Source organism: Sus scrofa, chromosome 8 (assembly GCF_054392235.1).
Source record: "Sus scrofa isolate SSC_HxYL_T2T_F1_AM1 chromosome 8, Sscrofa_HxYL_maternal_Yorkshire_Landrace_v2.0, whole genome shotgun sequence".
In the NCBI taxonomy this organism is placed as follows: Eukaryota; Metazoa; Chordata; class Mammalia; order Artiodactyla; family Suidae; genus Sus; species Sus scrofa.
In genome coordinates, this window is record NC_139390.1 from 10,749,077 (window position 1) to 10,765,544 (window position 16,468).

Consider the following 16,468-nt stretch of genomic DNA (forward strand, 5'->3'; position numbering starts at 1 on the left):
AAGCCCATGAAGCTTGTAAAGCAAGGCACATTCCTGGTCTGGGTGGCCCGCTCCCGAGGCGCCCACCTGCGCGTGCGCCCTGCTGCTGCCTGGGGATACAAGGACGCGCACAACAGCAGCCTCCGCCAAGGAGGAGCTTTGTCGCTTGTGCTTTTGTTCAGAGGACTCACTGTTAATGAGTGAGTCGGCCAGAAGCTGGGGGTTGGCAGGGACCGTGGAAGAGGCTTCACGCGTCCTGGTTGCACTGCGCCTGCTCAGAGCGGGGAGTCCGCAGGGATCCGGCTTCCTTCCCGCTCTGCTCGGGAGGGAGGGCCTGCGAGGAGGCGATGCCACCCTGAACACGCAGACCCAGCGCCGCCTGCGTGAGGTGGGGAGCTTATTCCCCTATTCTCAGTGCCCCACCTGAAGACAGAAGGAAATGAAACTAACCTGTAAGGTGACTCCGAACATTCATTTTTATTTTGAGCATAGAGAAAGTGATCTGAGTGAAGTGCCTGTGTTGTGACTAGCACATAGCATGGGATGAAAAATACGAATTTCTATTGCTCCTGTTCTTATTACTGTTTAGAAAAGGGTCTCCAGATAGAGTGAGTTCAACCCAGGGGTGCAGGAGGAAAACATCAAGACTTCTACTAACGTTGATTTTTAATCTCATCCTTTCCTAATTTTGTATGTGCAATAGTGCATGATAAATGAATATGCATATACTGGTATACTGGGCGGGTGCCCAAAAAGGTTTTTGGTTTTTTGGGGTTTTTGTTTTTTTTTTTTTTTGTCGTTTGAGGGCCGCACTCAAGGCACAGGGAGGTTCCCATGCTAGGGGTCCAATTGGAGCTGTAGCCACCGGCCTACGCCACAGCCACAGCAATGTGGGATCCTTAACCCACTGAGCGAGGCCAGGGATCAAACCCACAACCTCCTGGCTCCCAGTCGGATCCGTTTCAGCTGCACCAGGATAGGAACTCCCCAAAAAGTTTTGATGAAAAGTTTTGAAGGCCCTGGGTTAGTGGTGGGCTGATGTCTAGACATGCGGATGGAGGGATGGGGCACAGAAAAAAGAGTAGAACTGTTGTCTGCTCCAGGTTTTCTAAGGACCCAGAGATAGGCTTTTCTAGGAATCCTTGCATTCGTTTTTTGTGTTTTGTGTGTGTGTGTGTTTGTGCATGGGTTTGGGATGCAGAGTGTCCAAAAGGCCATACACTGGAAAATTAGCAGATTCAGGGCTTTGGTGTGGTCTAGAGTGAGATCATCATAAAACAAAAGCGAGTCTCCACCTTTCGTGGTTCATTCCCAGATTACATCCTGACCCTCAGGTCAGCATCTCGTTTCTCCTCTAGCCCACTCTGCTGTAGAAGCAGAGGTCTTCTCAGAATCGTGAACTTGCTCGATCACGCCCAGCCCAGGGCTCTCGGAGACAAACCCCCCCCCTCCGCCACCCCAACGTCCTCCACCCCAAGCAGAACGCAGGCTCTTCGGAGACCTGCCAGGCTCTCAGGCTCTGCTTCCCGGCCACTCAGCACTGCCTTCCAGATGCTCCTCTGTTTCCTACTCAGTACACGCTGTCCCCTCGCACAGATACACCTGCTTTCCCCGACCCTGGCTCCTTCCTCAGCCGTCAGGAGTCAGTGCTCCTTTGTTCACTGCTTCATCTCGAGTCTGTCCCCTCCCTGCTCTGAGTTACTATCACGGGTGGATCTTGCTCAGCCGTGGCACTGCCACTGACCCTGCAGAGCCCCCAGGTGTGGGGCCCAGGGGAGCTCTCAGCCAAGATCTGTTCTGTGAACGAACCACACAGAGCGAGTGAGGGAACCTTGACTCAGATGAACTTTGCCATTGACAGAGCACTTCCTGATACGTGACCTCCTTTAATTCTCCCAAGACCCCAGTGAAATAGATGTCATCAGCCCTTTTGTAGGAGCACAGAGTTCCAGATTTGCCCACCAATGAGCCCGGGAGCCACACCTCCAACGAGCACACAATGAGCCCCCTTGCAGGGCGTGAGGCTGCTCGGCAAGTTAGGTGTTGAACCATTGCGTGATTCGCCCGAATGATATTTCAGGAAACACCTTCATCCGTTCCCTGGTTCTGCTTCTAGAAATCAGTTTGGAACCTGTGCCCTTTCCAAGAACATAGAATCAATCTCCAGTAGTGGCTTGAATTCATCGAATCGCATTTTGAAACGTTTAGGCTGGCACTGGTGTGGCTCATATTTCTTTATGAACTCTCCAGTGCCTACGTATAAAAAGCTTCCAGAGAATGTGCAGCCCAGGTTCCTGGAAGACGAAGGCCTTTACATTGGGGTGCGACCGGAGGTGCCTCGAACCAACCAGAACATCATGGAGAACAGGCTGCTGACGCAGGATCCGGTGAGCGCTCAGCCCTGCTCCCAGCGCGGCCCGTGAGGGGATTCCCAGAGGCTCTTTGTCCTGATGGGTGGGCCCTGCAGCATGTCACTCACTTCCTCTCTAGGGTGTCTGAACAGTGGTTCCATCTTTTTATTTTTTCATTTTGTCCTCAATGTGTTTAGTGACTTCCAGACATCACACCCTTTTGGCTGCTCAGATCCCATCTCCTGCAACCTGGACCCAAGCTTTTCCTGCTAAATCAGGTGTTGGCAACCTTGTCGCCATTCAAAGGAAGATCTTTTAGGGCCGCACCCACAGCATTTGGAGGTTCTCAGGCTAGGGGATGAATCAGAGCTGTGGCCACTGGCCTGCGCCACAGCCACAGCAACATGGGATCTGAGCCTTGTCTTCGATCTATATATACCACAGCTCACGGCAACACCAGATCTTTAACCCACTGAGCGATGGCAGGGATTGAACCTGCATCCTCATGGATGCTAGTCAGATTTGTTTCCGCTGAGCCACGACGGGAACGCCACAGGAAGTCTTAATTGTCCAAAGATAGGGTGTTTTCAGTTCTTTTTTTCAATGGTTGTCTCTAAAATCTTTAACAAGGAGTTCCTGTTGTGGCTCAGTGGGTTAAGAAGCTGACATAGCATCCATGAGGATACAGGTTCGATCCCTGGCCTCAGTCAGTGAGTTAAGCATCCAGCATTGCCACAAGCTTCTGTGTAGGCTGCAAATGCAGCTCAAATCCGGTGTTGCAGTGGCTGTGATGTAGACTGGCAGTTGCAGCTCTGATTCTACCCCTGGCCCAGGAACAGCCCTAAAAAGAAAAAAAAAAAATTAAAATTAAATAAAATCTCTAGCAAAGGGAAAATATGTCTTCCTTAAGCACCCATTTAAGATTTTTCTTAAACTTTTTTTTTGGAAGGGGAGGGGTTGAAAACTGTATCTTAATTATTGGGGGGCGGGATTAGTGAAGACTCAATTTGTAGTAGAAACCGACTTTCAAACATCAGTGGGGCAGGGAGAAGGAGTATGACATGTATACACTGACAAAGAATTTCCCCGCAAAGGCTGTTTATTTTGTACATCATTTTCTGTCCAATTAGAAGAAAATGTTGCTCTTCCCTCTGCTTGATCCTCAGGGGAGGCGGTGGTTCGGCGATGATGGCAGAATCCTAGCTCTGCCCAACCCCATCAAGCCGTTTCCTTCACGCCCACCTGTGTCACCACGGGAGCAGGACCTTAAGGCAGAACTGGAAACGCTGTATAAAAAGGTAAACCTCCCTCCCACTTTAAATGCATGAATTTGCTCGAAAGTGCTTTGCTTTGGAATAGCTTGAGGTGATGCATTTGTTACATTCCATTTTGACTTAAAAAAATAATTGACTGCCTTACACATAAAGAACAAAGGGCAGACCTATCATATGAGTCTCCTGCCCTCACAGAATCCCTTTGGCATCAAGGAATGATTTTGCCAGGTAGGAATGGCTAAGGGGGCATCGTTCTTCACAGGTCCAGGGTAGCTGCTCATATTTTTTTCTTTTCTTTCTGTCCTTTCGCATATACTGCAGGATTACATCCCACTCATTGTCTATTGTATAATGAGATGTTATGGTATTTTTCTCAACTGGTACCACGCTGCCCGAGCTGTGTCTTGGCACTGGTGCTCACCAGGGTGACCTGGCCACCGCCTCCCTTCCCACCTACAGGGATTCCTCCTCCTCGTACTTCGAGAGGGAAGAGCTTCCTATCTTGTGGGCAGAAATAGGAAGATTGAGGAAGAGAGTTTCCACCAAGAGGGGTCGGTCATCCTGCATCACAGGGAACAAGGAGTTAGAGCCGGGAGAAAGCTGCAGGGGCTGAGGTCTTCCAAAATTGTTTCATAGAGGGTTAGGCCTCACACATCACGAAGCACAGATATTCTGTCCGGGCGCCTAAGCAAGAAGGAAAGGGTTTGTGTTAGAGGGAGTTTCTAATATTAACTTGGTTTCTTTGTTTCTCCGGAACAGGTTGCCTGTTAATCTCACAGCTGACTTGTATACCTCAGTCTTTTATTTATTTATTTATTTATTTATTTATTTATTTATTTATTTTTAAATGTAGAACCTTCTAGTGATTCAAAGTACAGTGCATTTTGTTCGGGATGAATATTTTGACAATTCTACTTCTTTCCTAATTTTTACCTTTTCTTACATTTATTCAGGTTTATCCGATGCAAAACCCATTTTTCCCCACAGCTCCGTGTAATAGGCTTGCCTCTAAGAAGGAGTGTTAACTGCAAAAACCAAACAAACGAAAACAAAAAAAGAAAACAGTATTAAATGCATACGGCCTGTATTTTCACTTTAATCTCCAAACACCTTCCCTCGGGGAGTTTTGACACCATGCAGGAGCAGAGAATTTGATAAACAGGCAGAGACTGTTTCATTCGCAGGTTTTTTTTCCTTCCATCTTTTCTCTTCCTCCTCCACTAACCAAGGGCAAATACTATTTGTTCCTCTTCTAACCCTAGCACTTAGCAGGAAGCCCGGGGCCCAGGAACACCTCAGTCCAAGTGTGCATCGCATATCATTTATTAATATATTATTAAATATCAACGATTTAGCTGAGCCGGATAGATGCAGAAGAAACGCCTTTTTTTCTGCTCCTCTCTTTGACTTGGCTCTTTCTCCTGTAAAACAGTCACTGTCTTGGGGCCTGGCTTAGTCCTGGTGTCCGAATGATGGGGAACCAAGCCAGTGTGCTCCATCAGGAGTCTGCAGTCCTCGAGGCCTTAATGGAGCCCTACTGAATTTGCACCTCGGAGCCCTCAGGTCTGATGCTATAACCCAGCAGGACTGACCAAACCCATTCGCAGCTGGAGTCAAGCCTTGTTGTTCTTTGATTCGAAATGCTAGACTGCCAGTCCAAGGAGGGATTGTATGGGCTCCCGTTTGATCAATTGGGAGGTTTATATAAAAGGGAGTTGGTATTCAGCCCTACTTCTTTGAACATTTTCCTTAATCACTGGGGGGGAAAAAAGTAGTTATTAAAAGTGAGATATTGGAGTTCCCATCATGGCACAGCGGAAACGAATCTGACTAGGAACCTTGAGGTTGCGGGTTCGATCCCTGGGCTCGCTCAGAGGGTTAAGGATCCGGCGTTGCCGTGAGCTGTGGTGTAGGTCACAGACACCGCTCGGATCTGGCATTGCTATGGCTCTGGCATAGGCTGGCAGCTGTAGCTCCAGTTAGACCCCTAACCTGGGAACCTCCACATGCCACAGGTTTGGCTCTAAAAGGACAAAAGACAAAATAAATAAATAAATAAAAATTTTTAAAAAGTGGGATGTGCTAGGGGCCCCATGTGGCGCAGTGGAAATGAGCCCGACCAGTATCTGTGAGGACGCAGGTTCAATCCCTGACCTTGCTCAGTGGGTTAAGGATCAGTGTTGCAGTGAGCTGTGGTGTAGCCCGCAGAAGCAGCTTGGATCCTGCATTGCTGTGGCTGTGGCATAAGCCAGAAGCTAGAGCTCTGATTCAGCCCCTAGCCTGGGAACTTGCAAGTGCAGACCTAAAAAAAAAAAAGAAAAAGAAAAACCCAAAAACAACAACAACTAGGGCTTTCATAAGGTACAAAGTATTGGTGGAATATGACCTCTAAGGATGGACTTTCCTCACTATAAATCCAAATCGAGATTCAATTCAGCATATTTTGGAAGGTACTAGTCAGTCCACTGCTATTCAAGCCTACCATGTTTGTAAACACATCCCAGTTTTAGAAGAACTCTTTTTAAAAAATAAAAAATCTATCGGTTTTCTCATCAACGACAGACTGAATATTATTTTTTGGGAGAAAACTTGTTCTTTTAGGAAAATGCGAGATACATTGTATGGGACTCATAAGTCCTAAATATACGTAAGTAGTCTGCTGATTTGGAGGAAAATAAGTATGAAATTGAATGGCTAAGAAGAAATACACCTTTCTATTTTGACTCATGAATACTGGTACAAAGCAGACAACAGCACAGCACAACTGCAAATGAAGGTTAGATTCGAATGTATATGGGAACCTCCATGTGCCGCAGGTGTGGCCCTAAAAAGCAAAAAAAAAAAAAAAAAAAAAAAAAAGAAGGACCAAAGCTTCACTTCTGACTCGAGTGTTTGCAACTTCCATTTAACCTCATAACACGTAAATAATACATTTGGGGGCCATGTACTCTTTTTTTGTCTTCTTGCCATTTCTTGGGCCTCACCTGCGACGTATGGAGGTTCCCAGGCTAGGGGTCTAACTGGAGCTGCAGCTGCCAGCCTACGCCAGAGCCACAGCAATGCCAGATCCGAGCCGCATCTGCAACCTACACCACAGCTCACGGCAACGCCAGATCCTTAACCCCCTGATGGAGACCTGGGATGGAACCTGCATCCTCATGGATACTAGTCGGGTTCATTACTGCTGAGCCTCAAGGGGAACTCCATCTTGACAATTTTAAGCAAGAAAAACGGAGATTTATCTGACACACTCTGCACCAAGTGATCCACGAAAGTCTCAGTGGAAATTTCCACTCCTGTTTTCTACACACTCAGCTGCTCCGCCTCCCTCTTCCTTTGTTATTTTGCAGACTGTCTGACCTTCTTCTTCCCCAGGGAAATTAGGTGCCAGCATGACGCTTGGTTCAGTGAGTGAGTCTTTGGCTGTTCTGTACAAACTGAAAACTTCCCCACGTGGAGAATATATTTCTGATCCAAATAATTATCAGTCTGGACTAGAATCTGTGCTTCTCATTAAAAGAATGTCAAGGTCACCAGCTGCAAAACCCAAGATTTCCAAAATCTTGAAATGGACGAGTGGCATGACAAAGATTAGGACAATGACTTCATAGAGATAAACCCCAAAAGACCCAGGAAAGCAAGATTGCAATGGCTTCTCTTACTCCTTGTCTTTCTTTTGACTTTTTTTTTTTACTTTTCATCTTTAACTGCAGTATAGTTGATTTGCTGTGTTGTGTCAAATTCTGCTGGGCAGCACAGTGACTCAGGCATACATATATATACCTTCCCTTTCTCATAGTATCTTCCATCATGATCTGTTCCAAGAGACTGGGTACAGTTCCTTGTGCTGTGTAGCACCTCGATGCTCATTCATTCTGAACGTAACAGTCTTCATTTTACTTTTTAAGTATTCAGAGAAGAGCCGCCCCCAAAACTCTAGGGAACAGGGAATGGAGCCCTGTTCTCCTGGCTTGATCAGAGTAGAGGGTATTTTACATCTGGCTTCTCCCTTTGCACCTCAGAGCCTCACCGAGCAAGGACTTTAACTATGTCCCCCGTGCTTTCTGCTCTCTTTGGCAGGCAGTAAAGTATGTCCACAGAAGTCAGCATATGATTGGAGCCGGAGACCTTCCTGGAAATTTCCAACTGGACATTGATATTTCAGGGCTAATCTTCACGCATCATCCCTGTTTCAGCCGAGAGCATGTTTTGGCAGCCAAGCTGGCCCAGTTATATGACCAGTACCTTGCAAGACGCCAGAGAAACAAGGCACAATTTCTAACTGATAAGGTACTTGTGATCTCTTCTGTGCCAGTGGCTGATGGGCCCCAAACAACAAAAATACCTTTCGGCAGCAAATGCACATGTGCTTCCTTCCTGCTCCCTCTGTCTAGGACGCGCTATGTTGTCCTACCTTGAGGCAAAAGAATGGATATGACAGTGTACATTTAACGTGTGTGAATTCAGTGGCACATGGAGTTCCTGTTTTGGCACAGCAGAAATGAATCAGACTAGTATGAGGATGAGGGTTCGATCTCTGGCCTCACTCAGTGGGTTAAGGATCCGGCGTTGCCGTGAGCTGTGGTGTAGGTCACAGACGCGGCTCGGATCTGGCATTGCTGTGGCTGTGGTGTAGGCCAGCAGCTGCAGCTCGGATTAGACCCCTAGCCTAGGAACCTCCATATGCCGCGGGTGCGGCCCTTAAAAAAAAAAAAAGAAAAGAAAAAAGAAAAAAAACGAATAGAAGCAATAGCTCTCTGTCAAAATTGGCTTTAGTGAAAGCATGGAGACAGCTGGATGCTTGAATATCCATTCGCAGGTTGCTGGCCTCAGGTTGCCCTGGAGAAGTGGGAGGGTCCCAGCATGTCATCACTTCAGTGAGTAGAACTTCTAACTCAAAGCTTGTGTCCGCATCTCTCCAAGCTCCAAGCTCTGAGAAATGCTGTTCACATGGGCCTTCATCCAGCAAAAGCTCCTAAGTCTCTTGAAACAACCTCCAAAGCCATCAATGAGTATAAATCTGAAATTCGGTGAGTAACGTCTGTGAGTATAACTCCTGCCCTTTTGTTTCCTGTACTTGTTGAGAGTTTGTTTTCTTCAGAGTTTTTCTGAATGTCCTGACTACATTCAGTCAAGGGAAATAATAGTACATATCCATCATTTAAACACCAGATTTGAAGCCCAATAAAAGAATGAGGATGGGAGGATATGGCAACTTCCACGCTCTGCTGGTGGAAACAAATATCATTAAAGCCACCGCTTCAGAGAGCGCTCTGGCCAGCAATGAGCAAAGAGCTGGAAATGCCCATAGGCTGGGACCTGGCAGTGCTGCCTCAGTCACGTGTACTCTAAGGAGCTGTGTGCACAACTACTCTGCGGATGTGTGCAAGGACCCTTTGCTGAAGCTCCCTAGAGATGCTGATGAGCAGCCTGGAGTCCCAGCCCCGAGCCATCCGCCAAGTCCCTGGCGGGCACAGCTACAACTCAGCCAGCGGCACGGGAAGCATCTCCATCTCGTTCTCCGTAAGCAGCATCTTGAGCACACTGCTGTCCTCCGAGCTGGCCCCTGGCTCTGTGAGAAAGGAGGAGACATGGGTGTTGGTGTCACATGGGGGGCATGTCACCCCTCTCCTGGGTCTTCACCTTCCTCTATGCTCAATTTTGATCTAATAAAATTCTAGGATCCCAAATCCCCATCCGGTCACCACTTTATCTCTGCATTTCCCTTCCCAGCCAAACTTCTGAAAAATATCTTAAATGCAAATATTGCTAAATATGCTGTCCTTACGCCCTTCCCTCCCCTTCACTGTCTAACCCGTCCCCATTCCTGCACCCACCTTTCCTCTGGGCGATCTGGTCCCTACATCTGGGCCCTTATCCAGAACACTTTATGGCTCTTCAAGAAGAGCATTTCTTTCTTTTTTCTTTTTTTTTTTTTTAGGACCATACCTGTGGCACACGGAAGTTCCCAGGCTAGGGGTCATTGAAGCTACTGGCCTACGCCACAGCCACGCCAGATCCAGGCTGTATCTGCAGCCTATACCACAGCTCATGGCAACGCGGGATCCTTAACCCACTGATTGAGGCCAGGGATCAAACCTGCATCCTCATGGATGCTTGTCAGATTTATTTCTGCTGAGCTATGATGGGAACTCCAAGGAGAGTGTTTCTTATTCTAGTTCACTGCCTTCTAGATCTTCTAAGTTCTCCTGAGAGTCCCCAGTCTTAGCCCCCCAACCACTAACTGGCTGCCATCTTCCTTTCCCATGATACTAACTGAATGATCAGATACCTAGACCTTTGTGCTTCTCTGTACCATCTGCACAGACTGAGTCATCAAGCACAGCCTCCAGATGTCAGCCTTTCCTTCTGAAGCTCAGGAGGTGCTGATTCATGAAAGCCTGCCCCCATTCCCATGGTTTCCTAGGGCACTCACTCAGCCCTTGTCTATGTGTCTGTTCTCTAAGCTCAACTATAAACTCCCTGAGGACAAGACACATCATATCTCCTAGACCCTTCTGAATCCCCCGAAATGGCACCTGAACTTGCTCAAGAAAAAAAAATCAAATTCCTTAATTAACTATTTAATGGCATCGTAGAGTACATTTGGGTTATGGATTTGGCTGTCATTTGTAGAGGGGGCTTAACGTAAGGCATTTAAATAATTCCCAAACTGGAGTTCACGTGATGGCACAGCGGAAATGAATCTGACTAGAAACCATGAGGTTGCAGGTTTGATCCCTGGCCTCGCTCAGTGGGTTAAGCATTGCCTCGAGCTGTGGTGTAGGTCACAGATGCGGCTCAGATCCCAAGTTGCTGTGGCTGTGATGTAGGCCGGCGGCTGCAGCCCTGATTCAACCCCTAGCCTGGGAACCTCCATGTTGCACTAGTGCAGCCCTAAAAAAGCAAAAAAAAAAAAAAAAGAGAGAGAGAGAATAATTCCCACTTTAAATAGTGTCGAGAAAAATGAAAGCACTTTCAAATGCTGCCTCTTCACGTTAAAAACATTCTTAATCTAGGAGTTCCTGTTTTGTCTCAAAGGTTTAAGAACCCAACCTGACATTGTCTGTGAGGATGCAGGTTCAATCCCTGGCCTCACTCAGTTGGTTAAGGATCCAGCATTGCTGCAAGCTGCGGAGTAGGTCGCAGATGCATCTTGGATGAATGTGGCTGTGGCTGCGGTGTCTGCTGCAGCTGCAGCTCAGATTCGACCCCTAGCCTGGGAACTTCTGTATGCCACAGGTTCAGCTGTTTAAAAAAGACAAATTCTAATCTATTTAGCACTGAAAACTCACCAAGGCATGAATGTAGAACTTGTGGATCTGTGTTAACACAGGCAGACTTTAATATACTTGTTAAATGTGACAGCAACATACTTTCCTGTTTTCAATTATTTAGTTCATGAGAACTGCGTTCCCTTATTTTTATAAGTTCGAAGGTGGCTGTTTAAGATTGCAAAATATTCATGAGAATTTTAAATGGTAACTTAGTTTAATTGAAGCCAGACTCTCCTGGAGAAAACAAAATCAAATAACATCTCAAAATAGACCAGCATCCTACTGACTTCAAATTTGTATTCTCCTACTGACTTCAAATTTGTATTCACGGCTTTGGTTTTCTAGTACGACAGAAATAGTGTAGCTGTGAAATTAGCTATACAATCACTACAGTGTTGTTAGTTTCTTTTTCTAATTTGCAAACTCACCTGAATAACTTTTTAATATGCATCCATGTATTCTGTCTTGTAGGCAGACAAGAAAACTGCGTGACGCTGAACAAGAGAAAGATCGAGCATTGCTTAAGACCATCATAAAAGTTTGGAAAGAGATGAAATCCCTTCGAGAGTTCCAGAGGTTTACAAATACACCATTGAAACTTGTTTTGAGAAAGTAGGCTTTTTTCAAAAATTGTCGTATTGGGTTAGATCATGCATAGAGGAAAATGTATAAAACATAGATATAGTTTTTAAAATACTTTAAAAAAATAGCTGCAAATGAATAACCGCATAGCCACTCCCCAAGTTAAGAACTAGAACAATACTGGGAGCTCCCTGTCTCTAAGCAGGTTAAGGATCCAGTGTTGTCACTGCAGTGGTGCGGGTTTGATCCCTGGCCCGGGAACATCCATATGCTGTGCGTGCAGCCAAAAAATAAATAAATAAATCCTTCCTCTGAGGAGATATACTACTGTATTGTCTCCTGTAATCGCTTTCGTTTTATCTTTCAAATTCATCTGTAATCCATTTGGAATTGATCTTTGTGTATGGAATGGAGAGAGTATGCGTTGATAATATTAATACTGCCGAACTGACTAGACTTTGATACATAATAAGAGTAAAGGGAGTTCCTTTAGTGGCTCAGCGGCTCATGAACCCGACTAGGATCCATGAGGATTCGGGTTTGATCCCTGGCCTCGCTCAGTGGATTAAGGATCCGCATTGCCGTGAGCTGTGGTGTAGGTCGCAGATGTGGCTCGGGATTCCAAGTTGCTGTGGCTCTGGCGTAGGCCTCTGGCTGTAGCTCTGATTCGACCCCTAGCCTGGGAACTTCCATATGCCATGGGTACGGCCCTAAAAAGCTAAAAAAAAAAAAACAACAAAAAAGGGAGTCCAGTTATCACAACACAACTCTTTTCTGTGTATTAATTCAAGAGCATCTCTGCCGCGGGCTTTGGTCCCTTCCTGTTTGTTTCATCTGAATACATGTGCTCACACATCTACGTGAAAAGTGACGAAAGTGGGCAATCACCTGATGCTTTGCTCTGAACACAGGTTTTAGCTGTAGAGATAAAACCTACAGAGATAAGATATGGCTGCAAATTACTGTTTGGAGGAGTTGTAATTATCATGAAACTGAGAAAACATCCTACAAGTTCCAGGAAAAATACTAGACTTGCTTTATCAGGACAAGGACCATGTCACCAGAGGACATTTGGTCCCAGACAGCGATGCACCTGTCACTTAATGGCGCTTAGCTCAGTTAATATAAAAACAAATTTAAATAGTCTGTCCCACAGAAATCATGAATGTCTCCCAGATATTCCATTGTTTCCGCTTCTGAAGTCTATTTTCCAGGCCACCCCTCTCATCCAGAAGCAGAGCATAAATATATACAGAATTGTTTTCTCCTTCCTTCTTTAAGTTTAGGAAAAACCAAAATTTATAGGAAATTTACCCTTAAGTCACCTCTAGGTTACAAACTTCCTTTCCGTGACATTTCATGTCCCTTTCCCCCATAAGTAGCTGTGTCCTAAATTCTTTCAGAGTGTCCTTTTTTCACATTCTTGACTCATCTAGCTACCTTAGGATATAGCATAATTTCTTCCTGTAAAAATATTTAAATTTGAACTAGCTTATGCATGCCTCTGATTAGTAAGGAGAAAAGCAAATGAGTCGCTACTTATCAGAGATGGAATATGATTGGGGGAGCAAATTTCCCTGATGTTGATAAATTTCAGGTGTCACTGTGTTTCCAAAGTGATGTGCCTTGTGGTGGCTGTTACCTGCTAACCCACCAGGGCCACACGTGTACATAAGCAAACATTGGTCAGCTCCAGGCAAGAGACTAAGTTTCTCTAAAAAGGAGGAGGAGGAGTTCCCTTGTGGCTCAGCAGGTTAAGGACCCAGCATTGTCAGCTTAGGTGGCTTGGGTTTCTGCTGTGGTGCGAGTGCAGTCCCCAGCCTGGGAACTTCCACATGCTTCAGGAGCAGCCCCCCAAAGAAATAAAAACATTAAAAAGGAGAAGAAACTTTAGGGGAGTAGAACCTGCAGGCTAGATCACGTTGGTCACATTAGGAGATAAGTGCAGGGAGCAGGCTGAACAACTTTAAAGTACTGGGTGGGATGTGCTGGGTCCCATGCTTACCTCTCCCCCTCCCGGGGAGTCACACTGCCCACTGCCATCTACAGGGCTCGGCAAAGCTCTTTACAAAGCAACAAGGAACGCTTCACATTTGTTCATTGTGTTGATTTGGCCACAGCACCCTTTTTTTTGTAGGGCATCTCACAGAACCATCGTTCTATAGAACGATGTTTCACTGTGGGAAACATTGCTTTGAGTTGGGCCCAGCTTTGCTGGACTGTCAGCAGCATCATCAAAGAAAAACTCAAATCGTCAGTCCAACGTCAAAGAACTGGTTTCAGGGACTTGGTAGCCACATAACGAAGTGATTCCGTAGAGATGTGAAGAATTAACAGAATACCTACCATGAATCTGCTACCCCAGTATGTGGAGAACTCACTTTATCAGTGTGCCATCTGCATCGTGTAACTCAGCGTGGCTATTTTGCTTCACGGTGAAGAGATTAGACTCATATTCCAGCTCTCCTATTCACCAGCTTTGTGTTCTTGGGCAAGTCACTTAACCTCTCTGTGCTGCAGTCTTCCCGTGTGTAAAACCCCAGTGGTAATAGTATCTGCATCATGGGGGTGTGAGCTCACCTATGCAAAGCTTTTATAAGAGGACTCGCCACAGAGCAAGCCCTGTACAGGTATTTGTGTTATTGTTCTATCACTTAATTTCAAGAAATAACCAAGGGGCTGTTACTTATCTTACAGGGAAAAAGTTGACCAGAGAGCAGAGGACGAAGCATATGAAGCAGAAATTCAGGCTGAGATAAGTGAATTGTTGGAAGAGCATGCGGAAGAGTATGAGCGGAAGATGGAGGAATACAGAGCCGCACAGCAGCAGTGGAAAGCCTGGAAGAAAGCCCAGGTCTGCAAACAGCCTTGAACTCAGCTGACCTTGGAGCCAGGAAGGGTCTGGGAGGGCGCCCCTCCAGACAGGAGGAGGGAAACTGGGCGGGCAGACTGGGGTCCCCCGCTGGCTCCACTCTCACTCTCAGCTCCCTCGATAGGGACAAAAGGATAAAAGAGTGAACCTGTTAGTTAACACACGGTCGAAAAAGCCACCCAGCCAGCTGATACCAGAGCCAGATTTTTCCAAAGACGGTTCTCTTTGCGTGAACAGACACGTAATACTGCAGTGATCGCTCATGGATCTAGCACAACACTATGCTGAGTATTCCACATGCTTTACCCTGCTGAAAGCAGGGTACTGGTGCTTCTGGGTTTCCCCCCAGAAAATTATATCTCTTTGTACACAGGACCCTGCAAAATATGAATCCGGGGGCAGTAAAGAATGGATCAGTATGCTCTGCCGTGCCAGTTGTGCTCCCAAGCCTTACTTTAACTTCAAGATGTGTCCTTAGGTCTTTAGAAGCCAGAGCGATGATCACAGGAGTAGCTGAGGTTTGTTAAGCTCTTGCTAGGAGCCAGGCCCTGTGAGAAGTGTGTTACAGGCACTGTGTCATTTCTACAGCCCTGGAGAGACTTTCCTATGATTGTGCCCATTTTGGAGATGAGAAAACTGAGACACGCTGAGGTCAGATGGCTTAGTGAGCTGCCTGGGTGCACCCAGCTGGCTGGGGTGGAGCTGGGTTTATGTTTAGGTCTGATTCTCAAGACTGTGCTTTTATTTTTTGTTGTTGTTGTTGTAGTTTTTTCTTTTTTGGAAAAAGCTGCAGCATATGGAAGTTCCCAGGCCAGGGGTCAAATCAGAGCTGCAGCTGCCAGCCTGTGCCACAGCCACGGCCACACCATATCTGAGCTGGATCTGCAACCTACGTTCAAAGCGGCTTGCAGCCACCGCCGAATCCTTAATCCACTGAGCGAGGCCAGGGATCAAACCTACATCCTCCTGGATATTAGTCGGGTTCTTAACCCTCTGAGCCACAGCGGGAGCTCCCGAAGTCCGGCGTTTTGAAAGAAATTCCCCAACTCCTGTTTGACCTAAGTCTGCCTCTTACTCGACAGAGGGCCAAAAAGAAGAAAAAGAAACAAGCAGCGGAAGAACATGCCGATGAGGAGATGGAGGAGCCAGACCCCGGGGAAGAGCCTGTGAAGCCCATCCCTCCGGAGCCCATGGACCGGGCTGTGCTAGAGCAGCAGGTGAGGGAGAGGGCAGCCCAGAGCCGGAGGAGGCCCGGGGAGCCCACGCTGGTCCCAGAGTTGAGCCTGGCGGGGAGCGTGACACCCAACGACCAGTGTCCCAGGTGAGCAGATGCTCCGACCACAAATGGAGTCGACACTGACACACACACACACATACACGTGTACCCCGTGGAGTGTACATCTGACCTACATGGAAAGATTGGGAGAATCATGAACTCTCTGTAGATAGACATTAGCTTGCATCGTGTGAAATTGCAAGTATTTGTTCAGATTTTCATGATTTCATTTGGTTCACTTACCTGCTGCATCCCCACTGGCCACTCAGAGTTCACTACCTAAAACTGCCTGTAGGGGGTGCTCTGCACAGAGCCTGCCTGAGCAGCTTCTGATTTGGAGCCTCTACCTGTAACCTCAGAGGGTCTTCTCTACCCACTGCGTGCATATCCCCACTCCCAGGCACAGACACCCAGGTCCGTCCTTGGCCCTTGATTTCAGCTGCCCCATGGCCAACTTCTTTCTTTGAAGACGCTGTAGAGCCTCCCAAAGGAACTGTGGATGTTCCCTCTAGCATGTGATTAAGTCAGGCCATCTGAGGCTTACCCTCCAGATCTGGTAGAAAAACAGTTCCAGTCATTCGTATTTGATGTCCAAGAGCTATATAATGTTTATTAATCTGTACATGTAATTCGTAAACATATATATACATATATCCATATATATGTATATGTATGTTCATCCTCCTTTTAAAAATTGTATAATTCGGAATTCCTCTTGTGGCTCATCGGGTTAAGAACCCAACATAGTGTCTGTGAGGATGCAGGGTTGATCCCTGGCCTTGCTCATTGGATTAAAGATCCAGCGTTGCCGCCAGCTGTGTCATAGGTCAAAAATGTGGCTCAGATCCAATGTTGCC

The 16,468-nt window shown here is 46.6% G+C and overlaps 1 protein-coding gene across 22 annotated transcripts in view; it reads left to right on the plus strand.

Moving 5' to 3' along the window:
• CC2D2A (coiled-coil and C2 domain containing 2A) overlaps positions 1-16,468 on the plus strand; it is a 116,376-nt gene that overhangs the window by 36,667 nt on the left and 63,241 nt on the right. For all 22 annotated transcript variants that reach the window (XR_014812160.1, XR_014812159.1, XR_014812154.1 and 19 more), the window contains 7 exons: positions 2,230-2,366; positions 3,497-3,628; positions 7,685-7,894; positions 8,528-8,634; positions 11,353-11,493; positions 14,161-14,317; positions 15,418-15,656. Coding sequence is in view for 9 of the 22 variants with exons in the window: in XM_084971552.1 (XP_084827678.1) it covers positions 2,230-2,366; positions 3,497-3,628; positions 7,685-7,894; positions 8,528-8,634; positions 11,353-11,493; positions 14,161-14,317; positions 15,418-15,656 (1,123 nt within the window). In the remaining 13 variants the exon portion in view is untranslated. The remainder of the gene's footprint in view (positions 1-2,229; positions 2,367-3,496; positions 3,629-7,684; positions 7,895-8,527; positions 8,635-11,352; positions 11,494-14,160; positions 14,318-15,417; positions 15,657-16,468) is intronic.